The 23970-nt window shown below is 43.4% G+C and overlaps 1 protein-coding gene across 1 annotated transcript in view; it reads right to left on the bottom strand.

The window, feature by feature from the left end:
- Positions 1–1134: 1134 nt before the first annotated feature.
- myom2b (myomesin 2b) overlaps positions 1135–23970 on the bottom strand; it is a 113657-nt gene continuing 90821 nt past the window's right edge. The window contains 7 exon segments of the mRNA XM_051919405.1: positions 1135–1863; positions 13108–13163; positions 14475–14497; positions 14768–14804; positions 17210–17373; positions 20935–21040; positions 21796–21834. Of these exon segments, the coding sequence (XP_051775365.1) occupies positions 1498–1863; positions 13108–13163; positions 14475–14497; positions 14768–14804; positions 17210–17373; positions 20935–21040; positions 21796–21834 (791 nt within the window). The 3' untranslated portion in view covers positions 1135–1497.

The raw sequence follows: 23970 nt of genomic DNA, 5'->3' as shown, positions 1-23970 counted from the left end.
AACATGGCCTGAAGACTGTTGACATCAGTGTGAACTCATGAGAAGAGACAGCAGGATGTCGCTGAGCCTGGAGACAGGCTGTTTGTGCAGATATCACCATTGCCAAGGAGAAGACAACCCAACTATGGTCAGACAGCTGTGAGAGGAGGAAAGCTGAGGCAGCAACCACCCATCCGCAACCACCAGCCTTCAAGTGTAGCTGATGTGCCATCAGAAAATGAAAGAGAGGTATGGGTTTGTTCAGCCACTACTGATTCTGGTCCACACCCAAATGAGTCCTCAGCTGGGTGCATTCTTTGTCTACTTAGACAGACGCAGCCATCATGATAAACGTCTTGTGATGACTTACTTGAATAAGCCACCCAGGAGCTGCCCTTCCACAAGAGTTTGCAGGTTTATTTCTAACACCATAATATTAATGGTTCCCTACCACTGCCCGTTGTCAGACACACAAGGACACCTCTAAAATAATGAAACATGGCGGCCGTTGACCGTCGACCCCTCACCTGTTCTTCTACTTCTTTCCCTGTTCTTTCAATCTGCACACTCCTCTTTGTACTCATCTAAACCACTCTCTCTTTTGGCCCCTGTCATCCCTGTCACTCGGGTCCTCCTGGGGAGATGCCCTGTGCCCTCGTTGTCCCCCTGAGGTCTACCTGAATTCTTCCTTCTCACTCCCACAAGTCTCCATGGGCAGCAATTCAAGTTATGGTATGAAGCTGCCCATCTAATTTCAATGAGACATTACGTAATTAAGAGCATGTCTTTCTTTACTTCCTTAAACCTCTAATGTTAATAGCTAACATTTTAGAGTGGCAGGACATTGGTGTCACTGGCGATGATCCATTTAGTGCAGTATCAATGTTCTCCCGAGTTTATTACGTTTCACATCTGGAGGATACAAACTCGATAGGCACATCTTGTGCTGAAGCCGTCATGTGCCGCCGATTTTTGGTCTCCTTGGTCTCGTTATAATTAGATGGTACAGATGTCAAAGGAAGATTAAGATGAAGGTGGAGGTGGTTAGGAACAGTGTGGGCCACTCAGTCTCGTCTTCGGCTATCGAGGGGACTCATGCCAAAAATGAAGTTCCAGAATTCAAGATGGGAACAAAACATGCAGAGACAAGAAGAGTGATCTCTAGGCTTTATTAGCACCAAGCAAAAAGGAAACGGGACAAACAACCTGTTTAATGGAGTCATCCGTGGCTTAGGCAGGTGACAGCACAGGATTTTCTACAAAGCAGCAAACACCTTAAGACTCGCTTCTCTACTAAAGTGCGGCATTCAAACTGTGGGAGCTACGCCTTGTGCCATTTCTCAGCAGGATGCACTATGAACTAACGTGGCCGTAAGGCGGACACCACTGGTTCGCTTTTTCATTACACATAATAAAGACACGGTGGGGCACAATTTTCTTAAAGGACCACTAGACTTTTCATGGATGTCTCTCCAGAAAATGACATCCAGTTAAATCGACGTTTGCTATCATTGTTGCTTATCTCCTGCCAGCTCTGCCCATCTTAGGGGGTTCGGGATGCTTGGCAGCGGGCTTAGTGGTCGGGGCTGGGGCTGGGGCTGGAGTAGGCTTGGGCATCTGGCCCAGTTTCGGAGGGGGCATTTCTTCTCCGTACTTGTATACACTTACAGTGACATCCACCGTCTCCCCACCATATTTGTTCCTGACATTGATGCCATATTTTCCAGAATCTTCTGTTGACACTCCCTTGATTGTAAGGCTGGCGTATTTGCCCTGTTCCAGAGACGTGACAAAGTGTTCATTCAACTCAAGCTCCTTGTCATTCTTGTACCAGACGACTTCAGGTGAGGGGTCTCCACACACGGTGCAGGTCAGACTGAGGGTCTAGGAAAAAAAAAACAAAAAAAACTGGGTGAGCATACGGATCAATCATTATATAAATTACTGACACCAAACGTTTACAGTATCGCCACAAACTCTCAGGGTCCGCCGTGTTGTGGAGTGACCCACTCAAACTTTACAAGTTCCTTAGGGGACATTTCAGAATCCCCAATCTCCAGAACCAGACCAAGAAAAAAGTGAAAGTATGTCCAAATCGCAATACAAGTGACGTCGGTGTGAAGACACCTTCAAAGGTACCGTGTCTCGTATGTATGTGGACTTGGAGCAGTATACTGGATTCATAAAGTCTTCATTGCGTTCTGATTTCATTTGAAATTGATACGTTTGGCATTTTTGCCCTTCAGTCTTCAACCGATAACCTATTATGTCAAAGTGGACAGTTGTCATCATCTTTATGAAAACTCAAAGCCTAGAATTATTGAGACCCTTTGCTGTGGGACCCCAAACTGTGCTCAGGTGCCTCCTGTTTGCTTCAGCTGTCCTTGAGATGTTCCTAGAACTTGACTGGAGGCCACTTGTGGCAAACTGAATTGACAGGACATCATTCAGAAAGGCACACGTGGACCTATGTAGAGAAGGACTGTCAGGTAGAAAAACCAAACCATAATAATAATAATAATAATAATTCATTACATTTATATAGCGCTTTTCTCAGTACTCAAAGTGCTATCCACACAGGTAGGAACGGGGAAGCGAACCCACAATCTTTCACAGTCTCCTTACTGCAAAGTCCAAGGGACATTCTGAAGACCTCTGTGATCAAATTGTGATGAAGGCAAGGGGAGCAAACCATTTGTACAGCCTGGAGTGTTTCCAGGAGCACAGTGGCCTTAACCCCTTGTAGATGATATTCGCAAAATCGCTTCAAACTGCTTCTGGCCTCAATGCAGCCGAAGTGGCGTACTGTATGTATCCCGCCAATGCTGGTCTATACATATTTGATATGTACCAAAGATTGTATTGGAAGCACTTGTCATGCCATCTGGAAGTCGTAGTGGAAACTACATCCGCCTGATGGAAGCGAAGTGTTGGTGTGGCTGTGCACGTGGATTTTGGCTGCTAATTTCAAGAAATTGTCCAAATTTGAGGAAAGCTGTGCTAAGATAAGAATACATACCAGCTTATTGTTTGCTTGTGTGCTATATTCAAATGAACAATCTCCACTTAATTTAGCATCTGCTTGACAGCAAAAACACAAATAATTTCTTTTTTATATAATTGTAAATAAATTTAGGCAACAAGGGGTTAAGAACTGTGAAACAGAAGAAGATCGAAACCCCTAGGACTTGTTCTAGAGTCAGCTGTTGGGCCAAACAGAGTAACCAGGCAAGACAGGCCTTGGTTAGGGAGTTGACCAAACCCAATGGTCATTCTTATCAAGCTTCAGAGGTCCTCTGCTGAGAATGGGACAACCTGTCGGAAGCATGGCCATCTCAGGAACACTCAATCAGTCAGGAAGACCAGCTCGATGGAAGCCACGCTTGAGTAAAAGGCATTGGAGTTTAAAGGACTCTGAGAGAATTAGGGAAAAGATTCTGTGGTCTGATGAGACTAAAATTGAACCCTCTGTGCAGAACTCCAAGCACTGTTTCTGGTGAAGACCAGAAACTGCTCATCACCTGCCCAACACCACCCATACACTGAAGCATGGTGGTGGCAGAGTCAAGCTATGAGGGCAAGGAGACTGGTCAGAAGTGAGCAAAGGACAAACACAGCCAAATGCAGAGAGGCCCGTGAAGAAAAGCTGCTCCAGAGTGCAGGCCACCTCAGACTGGGGTGACAGATCCACTGGACTAATTCCCTTTATAATTTTAAACACTTCAGTCGTGTTGCCTCTCGATCTTCTTTTGCTTAAACCGTAAAGGCTCAGCTCTTGTAATGTCCCCCCATAACTCATCCTCTGCAGCCCTGGACTCAGCCTTGTCGCTCTTCTCCCAACCTTTATTAGGCCACAAATAAAATAATAAGATCCTTTTGCAACAAGAGAGGAATACGTATGCATTTGGAATCAATTACAGTACAGCCTACCACTTGTCAATGTGTATTAGTGGGTGGCACTGGTGGCTGATTGGTCCCCTCATTGAGAGGCGGCCTCTTCCTCTTCTCCATATCAGCGCCCTCCTCAGACGGTGTGTTGTGTTCATGAGACGCTGGCCATCTCACAACTCCAAGTGTAATGAAATAAATAAGATGTTTGTATCCTTTGACCTGTTGGTCTCAGCCTTTCAGTTTAGGAAGAAGAGTCTCCACTATTTAGCCCACCAGGCTCTTGTAATTTGCATTCCCAGGACATGCCGTGGTTCACCTTGACACTAAGAATTATGAGTGGTGACTTGGACTGTGCGGACTGGCACTATAAAAGCATGATAAGATATAAAAAGAGAAAAAAGCTTCCGTTTCCCTCAGCCCGCCTGATAAGCAGACTCGACCATTCAGTCTGTCATTTTGTTAAACTTTACTGATGCTTCCTCCCAGAGATTAGTTTAATAAGCAACTCGCAGCGCTTCAGTGGGCATGTGCGGCCCTGCCCAGTGGATTTCCTGCCCTGCACCAGACGCTACCACAGCATGTTCAAGCTGCATTCTGAACTTGAATGAAGGAGGTTTGGGAATTTTTATTTTATCGTGCTGTAGTGTGTCATACACGGCAGTCGCAGGAGTGCCTCATGGGTGATGCTTTGGCAAAAACACGGCTGAGGAAGAACGAGTGTGAAGTATTGCCATCATGCACTGCCATTTAAATTAAAATGGAGGAGAAAACCCTGGAAGGTGACTGGCATCACTTGTGGCATTAACAGCACCAGCTCCACCTCAGCCAGCTCCCATGATACTTACACCGCTGCCTACTCGGAGGTCACCACTCATTACCAGACCTGCTTTTGGAGAGGACAGGCCACCACCTGAAAAACTCAGGAAATAGGAACCACGACTTCATATGTGACTTTTGGAATTGCGTCTTGTTACCTTAAATGTAGTTTTGTTCCTTGTTCTCTCTGGGTGGAGCTGCAAGAGGCGGGGCCACCCTGACATCACCACTCCCGAGCCCTCCCTCTGGCTATTTATGTCCACTGAGAAGGCTCAGGAGTTGGGAATCATGTGCTTGTTGGAGCTTTTTTGTAAGTATCTTATAGGACTTTCAGTATATTTTTAAGGATTCTAGGGGTGGCACGGTGGTGCAGTGGGTAGCGCCGCTGCCTCGCAGTTAGGAGACCTGGGTTTGCTTCCCAGGTCCTCCCTGCGTGGAGTTTGCATGTTCTCCCCGTGTCTGTGTGGGTTTCCTCCCACCGTCCAAAGACATGCAGGTTAGGTGCATTGGCGATTCTAAATTGTGCTTGGTGTGTGTGTGTGTGTGTGCGCCCTGCGGTGGGCTGGTGCCCTGCCCGGGGTTTGTTTCCTGCCTTGCGCCCTGCATTGGCTGGGATTGGCTCCAGCAGACCCTCCATGACCCTGTAGTTAGGATGTAGCGGGTTGGATAATGGATGGATTGGATAGATGGATGGAATGGATTCTAATATTTCAATATTATACTTGGACATGTTTACTGTGGGACTGCTCGTTATGTAATTCCTTTGTGCTTCTTTTTGCTCTTTTAGGCCTTTCTTTATATTTTGCTATTTTTTGTTATTACATCTGCCATTTATAAAGTTGTTTTGTTTGCCCTTTTTACAACAAGCTTAGGGTTTATGGTCATCCCTCCTCTTCTGGGGCTTTTGTTACATATTGGTGATATTCATTGTTGTTTTGCCAGCTCTCTTACTTTTGGGCCTGTTGCCACTGAAGCCAGCAGGTAACTTTAGGGTCTTGGCTGAGTTAAGCTGAGGCTCTTTGAAGATGTTGGCCTTCTTGAGTAGCAGTTTTTGGAGGCCTCACACCTATTTTGGCTCAGTGGAGAACTCCATATCGTGACACTGATACTAACAAGTCCTGTCACCAGTCTGTGAGAAACATTCATGTCAGAATATTATTCCACATCTGACAATAAACTTGAACTTGATTTTAAAAAGTGAACTCAATGGAAGCGAAATGAAGTGGGCTGCCAGCTGCTCCCAGAATATTTACAATTGGCACTAAGGAGAGTCTGAGAAGCAAACTACGACATTTCTGTCGGAATTTCAAGAGAGACACCCGAGTCCTTCAGAGATCACAAGATGAGGTACTCGATGTAAATGAGGACATCCTTTGGGTGGAAATGGCCTGAGGGAGCACAAGCGTTTGCATGAAATGTTTGCCATTTAAAAAGACCCCTTGTGAGCTTGGTGTCACTTTTGAGTCCATTTTTCTAAATACATCATGGAAGTGTTTTGGCTTTTTTTGAAAAAGTAGGACTAGAAAAGAAAGTTAGAGTGTAATTAAAGTGTGAACTGGAAATGTACACCTGTGCCACGGAGCAATAAGCCACACACAGACACCTGGGGAAATTAAGGAGGTGCGCATCCCCGGCCAAAAAATTCTTACAATCCTCCCCGGAGTTGACAGAAGCCAGCAACTGTCACATTCGGTTTAGTTCAGCCAGCCTGCCGACGGAGCTTGGAGGAGCGAGCCTGACGGGACTCAAAAGGCGCAGTGCAGTGTGTCCTGCATCTTCTGCATTCCTAAACCCAACGCCTGACATTCCGAGGCACATGCATGGAAGTGCAGCATCTGGAGAAGGGAGCGAGAAGAAAATGAAAAGTCCCTTTGTACTCGCAGGGCTGCCGGGTTTGCGAGGCGTGTGTTTCAATTTGTCGTAATTGCGAAGGTTGGCAGTCGCTTGCTTGCTTGTCGCAGATGAATACACCAGGCAATTAATAATTTATGGAGTTTTTCAAATGTCTTTTAATAACCGCATCTAATATAGACAGAGGGACCCCGCAATTCAGCTAATGAACTGTTTGAGGTTATTAAAAATCTGTAGACGTGCACTGCGTTTGAAAATGGGTGATTCTGTTTAGGAGTTGGACATCTGAATTATAATACTGACTCGAAACTGTGGCTGACGGGGGGCACACGTTGGATATTCATGTGAATGTTGAGGCGCCGTACACGGGGCATAGAAAGGTTTCAGTGGTCGGACAGCTCCTTTGTCGCATTGTGTTTAATTCTTTTCTGTTATATTTAAGTCAATTCAATTTATTTTTGTATGAAGCCCTTTACTGAGCGAAGACACAAAGCGCTGTAACAAATTCACCGCTAAAATGCGATTACAAACTTTACAATCAGGCAGAAAAACCACGAGGTTTGAATCTAATTAACATAGATAGAGCCCAGCACTACCTGTCCTTTAATTGATTATTGAGTTACGGCCAGTTGACAACGGAAGAGAGGAAAACAAAAACTCAGTCAACAACATCAGTGGAGAAAAATCAACCTCTTGGGGTCCAAAACACACAAAGTCAGACACACACAGTGCTGGTGACCCAATGGCCTTCTACAGTAGAGTTCATGCCAGGCTCTCTAATGTGATGAAAGAATCTACTGTATATATAGCGCCTTTAGAAAGCATTCAGCCACCATCACTTTTTGTGTTGTTGCGAGTTTGTCTGAAAATCATTTCAGTTCATTGACTTTCCTCATCAGGCCAACACTTCAGCACCTCCAAAAATACAGGAGTTTAGGAATTTTTGCTAATTTAGTAAAAACAAAAACTGACCTGTCCCACTGACACAAGGATTCAGACCCTTCACCTCAGCCCCTTTGGTAGCCACTCTAGCCCTGAGTGTCCATGGGTCTGACGTGACTAGCTTCATATACATAGATTAGGGAATTTTCTGCCATTATTCTCTAAAGATCTCCTGAAGATCAGCCATGTTGGATGTAGACCCATAGGTGAACAGCTGTTCTCAGGTCTCTCAAGTCTGGGCTCTGGCTTGGCCACTCAAGGACATTCCCAGAGTTGTCCGTAAGCCACTCTTGTGCTGTCTTTACTTTGTCCTGATGAAAAGTGATCCTTTGGCTTAACCTGGGGTCCAGATTGCTCTGAGCAGGTTCTCATGAAGAGTATCTCCATACTTTTCTCTTTCTAACTTTCCCTCAACCCTGACTAGTCTCCCAGTCCTTGCTGATGAAGAACAACCCCACAGCACGATGAAGTCATCAGTATGCTTCACCACCTGGCACTGCCCCATTTCCTCCAGATGTGACACTTAGAACTGAGGCCAAACAGTTCAATCTTGGTTTCATCAGGCTAAAGAGTCTTTTATTTGTAAGATTTTTTTTTGTAAATTCCAGATGCACCCTCATGTGTCTTTTACTGAGGAGACGCTTCTGTCTGAACACTCTGCCAAGTTCAGACTGATGGAGTGTCGCAGTGATAGTAGTCCATCTAGACATTTCTACAATCTCCACACAGGTTCTCTGGAGCTCAGCTATAGTGACCATCACATTTTCTCCCCAGTCATTCCAGTAAAAGTCAGAGTTGTTCCAAACTTTTTCCATTTGAGAATTATGGAGGCCACTGCACTCTTGAGAACCTTCAATGCTGTGGGATTTTTTGATGGCTTTCCCCAGATCTGTGACTTTGAAATAATTCGGTCTTTAAGCTCTGTGGACAATTCCTTCAACCTCAGGGCTTGGGCTTTGCTTAGTTGTGGACCTTCTATAGACAGCTATGTGCCTTTCCTAATCAGTCCAGTCAATGGAATTGACCAAAGCTGGACTTCAAACAAGTTGCCGGAACATCTCAATTTATGATCAATATTAGTAGTAGTAGAAGAAGAAGAAGAAGAAGAAGAAGAAGAAGACATACTTACACTTATACAGTGATTTCCTCACTATGTAGGGAGTGGGGAACCACTTTAACAAACCAAAAAGGTGCAGGATACACCTGGATAATGGGATGCCAGCCATTTTGTGCCAGTACACTCATTGTACTGGTGGAGGTGGAGAGAGATGGTAAGCCAATTAAGGACAGGGGATGATTAAGCAGCCAGAATGTCTAGACCGTGGTGGGTGCCAAGGGATCTTTAATGACCTCAAGGACAGTGCCATTTTTACAGCACTGCGTCCCCTTCACTTTACTGGGGCACTTAGATCCATATGCAGACCACAGGATAAGTGTCCCCTGCTGGGGGGGGGGGGGGGGGGGGGGCCTCACCAACACCTCTTCCAGCAGCAACCCAAGATTTTCCTAGATAGTCACCCATCCAAGTACTGGTGGACCCAAACCTGCTTAGCTTCAGGTGGATGACCTGTTCTGTAGAGCAGGTGGTGTGGCTACACCTGAGCCAAATTTCAAGTGTCATAGCAAAGGCTCTGAACACTTGTATCAGTGGGATGTTTCTGTTTTTCAATTTTTATACATTTGCAAAATTTCCTAAAATCCTGTTTTCGTTTTGTCATTTTGAGGTATCAAATGTTGATTGGTGAGGAAAGGAATGAAATGATTTTAGCACAGGACTGTGACATAACAGGATGTATAAAATGTGAAGGAGTTCACTAGACAGATACACTGCTGGGAGTGTGCGCTGAAAGCGCGTTGCTGCACCCTCCACACAATGTATACTGTGTGTATAATGAATATAATGAATACACACAAATATATTGTAACAGGCCGCCGGGACCAGCAGAAAGGAAATTGCACAGGGCAGTACCTCCTCCGGGACAATAGAGGGCAGCCCCCCAGCTTACTGAGGTGCCAGAAGGCTTGGAGCATGGAAGCTCAACCCTGCTGGGGATTGTGGTCAATATAGAACAGCTGAGCCCTCCTCTGCATGGTTGCTGCCACACTCGTGGAACACCAGGAACACTTCTGGGTGCCCTGTAAAAGGGGAGCCTGAGTCGGGAGGTGGAGGACAAAGCTTGCGGGAGGAGTAGTGGAGGTGGACAAGAGACAGAAAACAGAGAAAGGAAGAAAGTCTTTATGGTCACTGTGCTTATTGTACTGTGCTGCATAGGTGGGAAACGAGACAAAAGCGTTTCCCACAGCTGAATATCCATGTGTTGTGCTGAACTTGCGTCCTGGTGTCTGTTGTGTTGGGTGTTTGGGGAGCTGCACGCCCCCTGGTGTCCACTATATATATATATATATATATATATATATATATATATATATATATATATATATATATATTCACGGCATTCGTAGTCTGTGTCACAATCTGATTGTATGCGTGGTTACCTACCAGGTAACACTTGTGGTTGGCCAGCAATCTTCTAACATCCGCCACGGTGTTTTATATATATATATATATATATATATATATATATATATATATATATATATATATATATATATATATATATATATATATAGGAGACAGCTAAAGGGCCCGAAAGAAGGTCATTCCCAGTTGGACCAGGGGGTGGCAGAGTGCACTGACCCTTTCTCTTTTTTCCCCGCAGAGTAAATGCAGGAAATTCCGCCTTTAGCGTCACTTCTGGTTTCACCCCTGAAGATGTCACTTCCTCCTTACGCTTTTAAAACCCACCCTGTTTGTACCAAATCTCAGTTCTGTTTTTGATCTCAGTACAGTACAGTAACAGAATTGGACAGCAGCACCTGAACGATCCGCCTTCAGCCAGTCACAAGACCCGGGTTACTGACATCGCCTACGCTGATTACGTCATTTGAGCGTGTCAATCAATATCGTTGTTTGACTAGTGGATGTGAACAGGCCATGCAGTTAACCTGAGTGAATTTGGCTGGAGAGAACGGCAATGGGATCAATAACGTATGTGTGCTTATCCAAAGTTATTGCCCATTTACTTGATTTTATACAAATAGGGACCGTGCAAGTTACGTGTGGCTAAGCGGAGCGTGCGCTTAACTGATGTGCACTTTAAGTGGAGTCGACTGAATTTAATGCTATAAATGAACATTTCAATGTATATATGAATACATTTCAACACCGGCTTTTGTTCCAGTGGTTCAGTCAAATGAGTCCCCCAGTTCAGTGGATGCCATCCACCTCCTGCCCGGGGTCTCCTGGTGAACTTCACGGCCCATTCTCTGATGGTGAAGCAGTTTTCTCCTCCAAGATGGGAGCTGATCGGTGGCATTTTGCCTAAAAGTTTTTTTTTTCTTTTGTTGTCCTCATTTTCCATTCATTTCATCAAATTTTCAGGGATGTCTTTCAGTTTCTCCAGGGAGTCGTTCCCTTTTTTGACAACACAGAGTCGTCTTTCCGCCAGTGGGCTTTTCATCAGCAAAGTTTACAGAAATGCAGAATTCACAGCAGAGGTCCATGGCAGCTCTGAAATGTTTTCTTCATTTGCCAATGTAAATTCTTCTGGATGCGTCCGGGTCTCTGATCTTCGTTCTCAACTGAGGAGAACTGGCATCCTCTTGTAAGTGTTTTGACGTGAAGTTTTTCACAAATAAAATTTGTTTTGGGCCCCGAGTTCTGATTCTTTTTTCTTGATTTTGTTGTTGCATTTTTCTTGTGCTCTTTTGCCGTCAGATCTTTGGGTCGTAATTAGTGATGGATGAAGCGGCTGAGGTTTGATTCATATTGAGGTTTGTGAAACTGACAGTAAAGTTGGTTCTTCAGGTGATTTCCCAGTTGCAAAGCCCACAACTCAGTAAGAAGAGTTTTCTGGGGTCTTAAAGTTTTGTACGGTAAGGGGCTGAATGCTTTCCATAGGCGGTGTCATTACACACCACTATTGCTGTCAATTTAATATTCGAACCACTGTCACAAAAAATATCCATCCATCCATTATCCAACCCGCTATATCCTAACTACAGGGTCACGGGGGTCTGCTAGAGCCAATCCCAGCCAACACAGGGCACAAGGCAGGAAACAAACCCCGGGCAGGGCGCCAGCCCACCGCAGACAAAAAATATGGAATAACCAAAAATATGATAAGTGACTCTTTGAAGGAACTAAACAACACAGCAAATCCCCCCGACTTTCAAATCAGCTAACTTGGCCCTCAGACAGGCTTGAATGTTACTCCATTTGTTTTTTTCTGTTGTTCTTGTTTGATCAGATTTTTTACTTACAGTAAAATAAAGCAACGACACAACACTTGACAGACTAGAAAACGAATAAAAAGAGCCCAGAATAGTAATTAATGTCAGACTAAGAGTGGGCCACCAGTGTGCCCCCCAGAAGCCATAGTAGAGGGAAAGGAGGAGAAGACAAGTTAAGACTTGGAGGTCCAGCCTTCCATCAAATGGGACACATTCATCCATCTGTTGAATGGCAGTATGGGGACAACGATCTAACATGAGCCAAGTTAATAAAAGTAGATGTCCACTGATTAGGACAACATCGGGGTCCTACTGACTCAAAACCATTGCCAGCCTGGCTGCCATTAATAAAAGCTTTTGTTGGGCAGGTGAGATGGAAGCACAGAAAAATCCAGAAGAATGAAATTATGCAAAATGAAAGGTACACAATATGGCCAACAGTACATGGACCCCTGTGGTGAAGTGTGGCCGGGGTCCGAGGCAGTGCACAGTTTTCAAAGACAGTGGGGCTCAGGCTTTGTGGCTGGAGGTGTGCATTGGCAGGAAGCTTAGTGGCCCTGCAGGGCTTAATGGAGACCCCAAAAAGTGGCGTCTGCTTTATTATTTGGGTATGTAGATGTTAGGTTTGAATACACAATAGGAGGTCAGAAAATTGAAAGTCCACCTTATGAGGAGGATTTAGGAGTCACAGTTGACTCGACACTATCGACTTCCAGACAGTGTTCAAAAGCCATGAAGAAGGCTAACAGAATGTCAGGCTATATAGCGCCTTGACAAGTCACAGGAGGGTCTGCTTAAGCTTTATAACACACTGGTGAGGCCTCATGTGGTGTCCTGTGTGTAGTTTTGGTCTCCAGGCTACAAAAAGGACATAGCAGCACAAGAGAAGGTCCAGAGAAGAGCGACTAGGCTGATTATGGGGCTACAGGGGATGAGTTATGAGGGAAAATTAAAAGAGCTGAGCCCTAAGGAGATGAAGAGGAGACCTGAGTGAAGTGTTTAAAATGATGAAGGGAATTAGTCCAGTGGATCAAGACTGTGAGATTAAAATGAGATCATCAAGAACACAGGGACACAACTGGAAACTTGTTAAGGGGAAATATTAGGATGAGAACCACAGACACACGGAATAAGTGACCGAGTAGTGTGGTGGACAGGAGGACTTTAGGGACCTTCAAAACTCAACTTGATGTTTCTTAAATGAATTAAGTGGACAGGACTGGCGAGCTTCATTGGGTTGAATGGCCTCTTTGTGTCTAAATCATTCTAACATTTCTAATTTAAATCGGTAGACGTTGCAGATATTTCCACTCTGACAATAATTAAAACTCTTACCTTGTTTTCCATAATTGTGACCACATCAGGCAGGCCGCCAATGACTTTACCACGATCTGTGAATGATAGAACAGACGACGGTTATTATGACATCCAGTGCACAGCATGAAACTGCTTCCAGTGCAGCCTACTGTGCCCACCAACTTTTTTTCAACCAGGAAGGAGTTAATATGATGGTGGTACAGTGAGCCAGTGGTGGTCCTGCTGCCTCTAAATAAGGAGACCAGGGTTTGTGCCCCAGGTGGTCTCTGTGAGGAGTTTGCATGTTCTCTCCATGTCTGCATGGGTTTGGTTTGGGTGCTCCAGTCTCCTCCCACAGTCCAAAGGCATGCTGGTCAAGTGGAGTGGATTGGCGATGCTAAACTGGTCTGTGTGTGTATGCCCAGTGATGGTCCAGCACCCTGAGCAGGTGCTGTTCGTGCCTTAGGCCCAGTGCTTGCTGGTTAGAAAGATGGATGGAATTTACATGGAAATATGTTTTTACAAAAGAATTTATTAAGCAAGCACTTTTAAATAAAGCAACTTTGCATGAATCTATAAAGACTTGTAGAATACAGAGAAGGAACGAGCGACTCAGATCACCCAAGAGTGGACCTCCGGCTTCGGTGGAAGCCTAAGGAAAAGGTTGGAGTCAGGCGCCTCCATAATTGGCCTGAAAGGTGCAGTATGTGAGGGGCTTTGAAAAGCTGGCATGTTGGACGTGCTGCCCAAGGGCAGTGGTCTTAAAAGTTATTAGCTGAGTCACCTGGCATTGAAAAAGTAGAAGTTTTTGTTTGAATCGAAGACCCGCCTCTTCACATAATTCATTGGTCAACTTCAATCGCACAGCATTGTGGGAATTACAAAATTCTCCATGAAAATACGAGATTAAAATTTTTTCTTGGCCACCACTACAAAGTACACGAGATAAATAATATTTAAAAAAAGTGTAGTTTACAGGTAGAGTGAGGTGCCAAGCTGGTGACCTCACAACACTGGACTTCCAAGGCAGCATCGACCAAAATATCAGTAAAACAAAATGCCATTAGGTGACAAAAAAACACCAAAACTTTGAAAACTTCATGGGAAGAAAATAATAACACAGAAATGATCTATGATGTTCAAACTCCTTGAAAATGCAAACATGTGTTAAATATGTAATACTCATAACACCCTTCAAGCAAATCAGCAGGACAGAAACATACAATGGCCCGGCATCACATGTGTATGTGGAAAAACAGAAGGTGCAGACGATGAACACACGGCGACCGTGCCCGTCTGGAGATGATGGCAGGTCACCATGTGGGAGGGGGGCATCAGGGTCAGGGTTAGCATTAGGGACCATCAGACACAAATCAGTAGAATAAAATCACAGGGAATCTACTTACTCTTTTCAGCGAATGCAGCTTGCCTAAAAATAATAAAGAATGAAATAAAAACACAAATTCAGATAAGATAAAGCTGATTAAATCAATTGGATTAACAGAATTCTTGATGAAAAGCTTATAACAGCAAAGTTTATACATAAAAATAGGAATGACGAGGACAGCAGAAATGAGAATGAAGTAGTAACAACAATAGTAACACAATGAATACTACTACTGCCAATAAGATTATTAATAAACTAATTTGCATAGGCATTCAGAAGAAAAATAATAAAAGTATAACACATGACACTCACTTCAGTCTCTGGAACTCTGCGTAGGCTTCAGCATAGGCTGAAAGGCATAAAGAAAATCAACATGTCACCGGACAAGAAAGTGAAAAGTCGTAACGCTCATCTACAGCTGCTCTGGTTGGCCATTTCTATTTGTATCTTCTGCAAAAAGCAAACATTTCCCCTGGTGACATATAAAGTTTCTATCTATCTATCTATCTATCTATCTATCTATCTATCTATCTATCTATCTATCTATCTATCTATCTATCTATCTATCTATCTATCTATCTATCTATTATATAGTGCCTTTCACTCTATCTATCTATCTATCTATCTATCTATCTATCTATCTATCTATCTATCTATCTATCTATCTATCTATCTATCTATCTATCTATCTATCTATCTATTATATAGTGCCTTTCACTCTATCTATCTATCTATCTATCTATCTATCTATCTATCTATCTATCTATCTATCTATCTATCTATCTATCTATCTATCTATCTGACAACACTCTGCGACTCGAGTAACTTGAGTTTCTTTCATGGAGGTTTTGATTTTGTTTGCTGTTGTTGTTCAAGCCAATTCTTTTAGAGATGCTGAAATCTCCATTTTCCATGACAATGTGTGTTTTGCTCCGTTATCACTACAAATAATTTAGAGTTATAGAGTTAGAGATACAAATACTATATAGTAACAGGTCCTGTTAAAGCCCATTGCGGCACTCCTTGTGTGATTTTGGGCTATACAAGATTCATTTGTATTGTATTGTATAGAGTGAGTAACAGATACAACAGCATTCATTTTTGTGTAGGGTATTCATTTAACATCTTTCAAGTTCCTTTAATGAAAGTTTTTTGCATTTCTTAGCAACGTTTGTGCCCAAATTGTCCTCCATACCGGCTTGCCTTCCACATTTTCTGGTTTTATTGTCTGCCCGTGACAGGCAGAGTTCGAGGCCGCTCTTCTATTTTGGTGCTCAGTGTTTCTCTTCAGTCACACTGAGCTTTAGCGGCCCGTGTTTCAGTCACCGCACATGAATGAATGTTTCTCTGTATTACCAGATGACTTAACATGACTACAGAACAAAAGCCATGTTTTGATATTTGAACTAGTAATTAACGTTTTCCACAGATTTGCACAAGACAATTGTTCAGATCTTCTACAATGCCTGTAAATCCTTTCTTTTTATTTTTCATTTGACCAAATCATTTATTCTCTAGACACATCCCCTCCATGCCCCTCCATGTGCTATATGATCGTTTGGATTACGGTTGGCTTAAAGTTGTCCTACAACATACATGGCGTGTAGTAAACAGATGAATGCTATTTTGGTGATTCCACAATCTTGGACAACAACAATAATTTTCCACAACAGTGACAGCCACATAAAAACAAGATGGTGCCACAGGAGAAAGCAATTACTTTTTAACTTTATTAGAACTAACTCAAAACAAAAAAAAAATATTAGCAATGAATTTCTTGAGTTTTGGAACCCCATTTTCCAGGTGCTATGCCAGCAAGCTGACAAATGACTTTTGTGATCACCAGGAGAGAGATGTGGGACAGAAAAGAGCAAAAGACGCGCTCATCAAGTAAGGACGCTGGGCAAAATGAATAGCAAAGATGTTCAGAACTACTAAAAATCAAACAAAAAATGTTTCAGGCAAAGGACATAGGAAAAGGTTTTGAAGCCACAACTTGGACAAGGAAGTGAAATTTTAGCCTTTGTATCGATTACCTTGGTGGACTCACCCCAGGAAGTGCTGTCCAAAATTGTACTGATCTTCAAAACATAAGATGGCAACCAAAATGCATCAAAAATGTAACAACTCATAAAGGAAATGATAGAATGAAAAGTTAATTGCAGAAATGAAATCTACAACATGAAATACCCTCAAGGATGTAAGAGCACATAAATTAGTTGAATAAAAAGTCACAAAAATCTAAACAGAAAACCAGACACGACAACATGTAAAAAGTTTTGTTAAAAAGTAAAAGAAGTTAAACAGAGCAGGTGATCTGAAGTGCAGAAATCCACGCCATTGAGATGCTGTAGGGGGACCTTAAAGACGGGCCTCATGCAGGAGGGGACTAAATCAGGACAAGTGGGCCACAATTTCACCAATACGACATAACAAAATAACGAGCTGAAAGTACTCAGTCACGGGGGCACTTCAATCTGTACACACGGTTTCTGCATTTTGTCACCTGTCTGATGAATAAATGAAACAGTCAAACTGGTTGCGTTTCGCTCACCACCTGAGGTGGTTTGATATATCAAGTTTCAGGACATTGTGAGAAATGGATGGACATAAAAAAGTCAGAAATAGGTATGGAAGAGGGGGCACTCATTTTTTCACATTGTTGTATTAATACAATTTCAGCAAAAATATGCAAAATCGTACACAGAGACATAGCAGTGTGGCACTGCTGTGATGAAGACAGTGAGAGGTTACCTTGTCCAGACAGATCAATCGTCCGCTTGTATGACTGCTTGCCATCCAGGATTTCAATGGTGTATTTTCCTTTTTCTCGGTCTGTTGGCTCACAGATCTGCAACCAGACCATCTCTGCTGTGCCGCCAACTCTCATCTTCTCAGAGGAGGAAATCTTTGATTCCCTGAAATAAGCAAACAGAAGGGGGCACTTCAGTGATGGGCAGCAATGTGCAGGATACGTCACAATCTCCCCTGAATTTATTGGCCATTTGTCCCCTCCTTACCCAGTAGGACATGTGCACACTGGTGGGCGCTGCTGCTTAACATCTCCAGGACCCTGAGCAGGTTTCTATGTTTACCACATGGCTGTTATCTAGACCTGGGGGTCGGTGGGACAACTATTATCTGTATGTCTTTGACAGAACGGAGAGAGTGGTGACCTTACAGCAGTTGTTCTCAAATTGTGCTCCATGGACCACCGGTCAAGTTGTTCTTGGGCTTGGGATTGGGTTCTTTAGTCATCTCTGTTAGAAGAACGTTCTTGGTGATGAAGTTGCATAAAAATGAGCCTGAAGACACCCTGCTCTGGCCACGGAGCACCCTGCCTGACTGCACTGCAGATGATAACATCCTTTACTTGTACACGACTCCTTCTCACTCTGATTCTGTATGGCTGTGGTGACTGAGGCCTTTCTTTCAAAATGTCTTCCAGCTCAAAGTCTCTCTCTCCTGTCCAACCTAACCCCTCTACCACACAGGACTTGACGGAGATCTCAAGAGCCAACCCTTGGCATCAGCAATGCCTTGATTCCACCTTGAAGACTTTGAAATGTACGCCCAGCAAGGTTTGAATGTTAGTCTTGTAATGCAGGTGGGCAGAGTCAAGCACTGGGTAGACAAGAGACTGATACGGGGCAATGTGTGCCACTCAGGCCTGAGAGAAGATACCAGGTGAGAGGTGAAGTCCTTTGGGTAAAACCAGCAAAAGGGAGCCAGCATGGTAGCTGATACTGTAGAGTAGCACTATGAAATAGAAAGCAACACAGAAAGAGTCCAAGGGGCAGTGCCAATGTGACAGAGTTCAGTGTGGGCCGAGATTTATTGTCTTTCTTAAGGCACCTTCCAAAGATCACAACAGCAGGAAGAGACCAGGCACTTAAATGGATGGATGGTCTTGCCAATACACAACTCTGTCCAGGCCTACGAATTCACTTCACAGCTGCAGTATTTTCACATGAATGCATGTAGAAAAAGGAATTTATTAATCGTAACATGGAATTCTACCGTAATAAATGGCTGTGGGCCACAGGTGGTCCTCCGTATCTTTGACTTTGACAAAGTGGTCCTTAGCCCAGAATACTTGGAGAATCATTGCCTAAGGGCAGTGAAGATCCACCCTGCAGTTCAAGACCTCTGGGCAGAGAACTTAGTACTTAACGTTTTATAAGATGCCAGAACAATATGTCTGTGAATATTTATACAGAGACATGTGTGATGGACAGCCGACAGCTCAACCCACCTGGGATGACCCTGGAATAGAAGGATAGGACTTGCCAACACTACTTCCCTCAAAACACTAGATGGCAGCTTCCCTGGTGTGCAGTGGTACCCTGGATTCCTGCAGGGCACTATGGGACATGTAGTTCAGACACACAGCCCTGCTGGGTGCCGCCAGGAGGAGCTGACAAAGGCCCTGGGGACATATTCTTTTATTGTTGCCCAGAAGTATGAGATAGTTATGAGGACAGAAGCCCCGAAGTACTTCCGGGCTGAAGAAAATCCCTGTTCTTTATTAGACCAAGGAAGTGCCAGCCAGTCATGTGGTCGGAAGTACAGAAGCACTTCCGGGTCAAAGACTATTTAAAGGTGGAGTGGTGGCTCTGAGGCTAGGGATCTGCACTGGCAATCAGAAGGTTGCTGGTTCAAATCCCGTAAATGCCAATAGGGACTCTGCTCTGTTGGGCCCTTAACCTGCAGAGCGCTTTGAGAAAAGCGCTATATAAATGCAAAGAATTATAATTATTATTAAAGGACTGATGGGAACCCAGCAGGCGAGCCGGAGTTGGGAGGGAGTGTGACAGAGCTTTCTGGGAGGTAGAGGAGAGTATTGTGTTTAATTATTGTGAGTTTATTGGTGATTGATGTGGCTGGGGTGCTTTGGAGGCACTATCCATTGCAAACAGAAGAAATGTTGAGAAAAGCCAAGCAAAATGACACCTTTTATTGGCATATCGATTACAATATGCATACGATATGCCAATAAAAGGTGTCATTTTGCTTGGCTTTTCTCTACATTCATAATGGCTAACATGGTACAACACCCTAGTACTAAAAAGAAGAAATTAAATTGCTTTTAACCTGTGTCCAGTGTGTTTGTCTGTTGGGGAAAAGGTGATCAATAGTGCCACCAAGCGTCCGCTCATTTACACCTGTTATAGGCCTGAAGCCCCTCTCTGCATGAAGTTCATATCTTAACCCTGCTTAACCTCCCTGATGTAAACCCCAACCATCTCTCCGGTTTGGAATTCTATATAAAAACAGTTAACCCCGATTTTCTCTTGGGCTAAGTCTAACTAATGCTTGGGACAGTATCTTGCTCCCATCTAATGGATAAAATAACCTCCTACTGCAAAAAAAAAAAAAAAATCATGAATATCTCTTTTTGCCACTCTATGGTAAGTCATCAATATTCATGAGTGGGGTGGAGCCAACAACCAAAACACACAATGGCATATTAACATAAAGCTGAGCCATTAGTTGAATGAAGTGATAGTGACGACAGTGTGAATGACAGTCATCAGATGTTGACAAAGATAGTAAAACGTGCATAAGGCGCTATATGACTGACCCACCGTGATATGCCTGGTGAATTCAGCAGCGTGTAGCTTCAGCATAGCAAAAACGCAAAATGACTGCAATGAAGTTAAAGGACAAGACAGACGTTAGCCCCCTAAGCACCATTCACACTGTTAATGCTGTGTCAGGAGAAATGTGGAAGTCACTAAGCCTTGGGCTGTGGTAGCCCACAATAACAGAATGGGTGGTGTCCATTGTGTGGATCAGCCACTGACATTCTGCACTCTCATGTGCAGGCAACAGAAAAAATACACGATAGTGTGCAAATACACTTTTACTGTCCCAACTGTGACATCGGACTGTGCGTTAGTGACCGTCTTGTGTACCAAATCTGCATTAGTACAGCAGTGGACACAGGACAGGCCTTTCCTACTGGATTTATCTTGATGTTTTGGTATTCATGTGTTTCTCTTACATATAATAAGATTTTTTTCTTGTTGAACAAAATATTCAACTGTTTTGGCTCATTTTTATGGGGGTAAACACGATGCTCAGGAGGCTATGCATTCAATGAAACCCCCCAGGTTTGCACACCAGCTGACCCTCTGAGCTAAGAAAAATGCAAAAATCCCACTCAAGTTATTGTTACATCTCCAATCTTAGCAAAATACAATAACAAAAGATTAAATGAGCATTATGCAAATTACAAAACGCACAGGAAGGGTGTAACCACAAGGCTCTGATAATAAGGGCAATACCACCCCTGAGCGTGAGAGGGCGCCATCACTAATGCATTCTCATAACAAAGTTTCTTACAATGAAATAAAGTCCGGGAATGCGTCTGCTTTGTTAACTGACATATAAAATGGTGAGATGGACTATATGGTTATGAATATCCACACCACGTACCAGTCACTGTCACACCCAGTGTAGTCATTGTCACCTACTTGTGATACCAGAGGGTGCGCATCTCCTCCGTGTAGTACTTCATGCTGCACTGCAGCCGGATTCCTTCTGGAGTGCACTGGATCTTCAGCTCGGAGGCTGTAGAACCTGTAAGATGAATTTCTGAGGTTGGTATCTGCTGGTTCTTTTAGGCCCTGAGGGCTTCTCTTTACAATTTCCTTCAGATCCTCACTAACATGAAGATGAACTGCTCGATGGCCTCTTTCTATGTGTCATTTAGTGGCCACATCTACTTCATATGAATAAGCTCATCTACTGTATTTTCTTTATTTATTTGACATTCTGTGAGGCACTCACTGTCCAGTCTAAAGTGACCAGTTTGGACCCTGAAGTGGTGTAGCTAGAATTTGAATGGCACTAGTCCAAAAAATGAAGGAGGTCCACTCTTAGGTGAAATAAATTCAATTTAAAAAATGGCCGCGACTTGATAAAACACATTGAGTAAATCAGCTACATGAAAAGTCAGTAGTTGTGGTTATTAATTTCCCCTTGGGATTAATGAAGTATCTATCTATCTATCTATCTATCTATCTATCTATCTATCTATCTATCTATCTATCTATCTATCTATCTATCTATCTATCTATCTATCTATCTATCTATCTATCTATCTATCTATCTATCTATCTATCTATCTATCTACACTTTATGGAGTTGTGGGAAGGAGAACATCACTAGTCTTTTCATTTTGATGTCAAGTGCACAGACATGTTAAAGATAAAGCCATATCTTCATGGTGGGCCCCCAGCCCCATGGGCCCCCCATCTGCACTACCTATGGTTACATCATTGGGACAGTGAAGTCAGTGATATGCAGTGAACAAGATACAATGGAGGACTTACCAGCTACCCTGCTGATGCCGTTAATGATATCTTCAAACACTGAAACAACAGGAGAACACAGAGTGAGAATGATTGGAAATCAGACGATGGCTCACCGCACACGTGGCTTTTGTCCCCTTACATGTCACACTTCTTTAGCTTTTTACTGTTTTCCTTAACCAGCATGCAGAAACAAATACACAAGAGCTTTCTATTATCCAGGCTCTTTCTGGTTACTGGGCCTTCTTGTTTGGATCTGGGTGATGAGCTGACCATAGCAGTAGAATCAAGACAAGAACTGGCAATGCCGAGGGTGCCACCACTTCACTGGGCACTCACCAAATCACACTCTCAACCAATCAAGCAGACCAGGGAGGAACGTTCAGCTCTCATGAGATTCTTACCTGCACTTATCCCATAGACAAGCGGCAGTAGTAAACACCAGACATGGAAGGTGCACTCATGGACAGGCCAAGGAGTAATGATGAGCCAGCAATTTGTGTGGAATTGAGTTCATGGTGACAGTTTTATAAAATACATAAAGTGGAATTCCTGGTGTTCAGTCCCAGTCTGGATGTGATTTCCTGAGATAATTCTGTAGCATCTGTCTGTTATTTACTATTTCAATAAAGTTCTCTAGTAAAACAACAATCATCTTCACTCTCGGATTCTGTCACGTGTAGACATTTTGTGAGAGGTGCGTTGTGGCTGTTCTGGTAGTTTGATGCTCACTTTGCCCATTCTGATAACATCTTGGCGACTGCAATCCTAAAGATGCTTCAGAGACAGAAGTGATGTTCACAATCATGGAGCCGGCATGTCGTCAGCCTCATCCACAAGAAACAGGAAAGGGCGGGTGCAGAGTAACAGGAAGTGCTGAGTTACTTCAGAGAACAAACTGTAAAGTGCATAAGAGTTTGCTTTGGTGCGGAAAATGTGTTCCATTTTATAACAGCATGGATCACCTTATACTGCAACTGCTGACAAACGACAAATTGTGGGTGTTGTAAAATTGAGATTTTTTCTGAGCTCTTTTCACTAAAATGCTTCCTACTGTTGGTTGTTTGAGTCACTGAATCCAATTCTTGTGTTTATTTGTTTGTAGGATTGAGTTTTTCAGTAGCTGAAAATATTTGCGTCTCTCCACCGATTTATTTTTTTGCAGTGGGTGTCACCACTTCTGGATTCCCATGGCCCAGATGCAACTCCCAGTTGCTGGGGGGATGCAATCCCAGAAGTCACACAGGACAACACTTTATAACCCGACATTGCAGATCATCTGTTAAGGTAGCAAACTAACAAAAAGACTTGCAGTAGTAACCAGAAGAAGAGACGAGATGTAGTCAAACCCAGGAAAAGCATTGAGGACGGAGAAGTCAAGCACACCATGACTAATGTCAAAACACACAATAAGACAAAGATCAAGTGAAGGCTGAAAGAACTGAACGAATTAACAGGAATTTTAAAATATCTGGGCAATGGTATCCGTTAGCTTGGGTAAGAAGTGAACTTTAAACCCCAATGAGTTATTAGACAGGGTTCAAGACCCCAAAGTCAAGTCCCTAGAGGTGCAAAGGCAGTCCCCGTGACTACAGCACAAAATGGCGCTAGTCATACCTACACAACATGGCAGCAATAAAAGTAAAATTAAAATAACAAAACAAAGTTAAGGCTTAGTTACACAAACTCACAGTCGATTCAGAACACAGGTCTACAAAAAATATTTTTTGTTTGCTGCTGGGAACTTCCAACCAGCTCTTCATGAAGTTTTCTACACTGATTTCATAAGTGAAATCGGAATGAAGTTAGCACATCAGGTTTTTGAGATACACATCATTGACGTTTCGACACGTTTGAATATCAATATATCAAGACGATATCTGGAGTCTGGACTCTGTCCCACCAAAATTGTTTTGATGTGTTTATTCTGAAAACAAACCAGAAGACGATACCAGCAGGTCCTCCACCAGCTCAGCATACCTCTCTGCTCTGTGACTGCCAACAAAATTCTGGACAACCTGAACGAATGAGCGTGCTGCTGATTCAGTGGGCTTCAGTTCCCACTTGAACTCCTCGTCAAGCATCAGTTCATGGATTTCAGGACCAAAAAAAACGCCTTCCTTAGTTTTTGACTTCACTTTTCTCGAGACCAAACTTATTTCTTAAAAGCTGAAACGCATCCATCGCCTTGACAAA

Source organism: Erpetoichthys calabaricus, chromosome 15 (genome assembly GCF_900747795.2).
Source record: "Erpetoichthys calabaricus chromosome 15, fErpCal1.3, whole genome shotgun sequence".
NCBI classification, from domain to species: Eukaryota; Metazoa; Chordata; class Cladistia; order Polypteriformes; family Polypteridae; genus Erpetoichthys; species Erpetoichthys calabaricus.
Note: the sequence above shows the minus strand (reverse complement) of the source record. Positions and strands in the feature narration are given on the sequence as shown.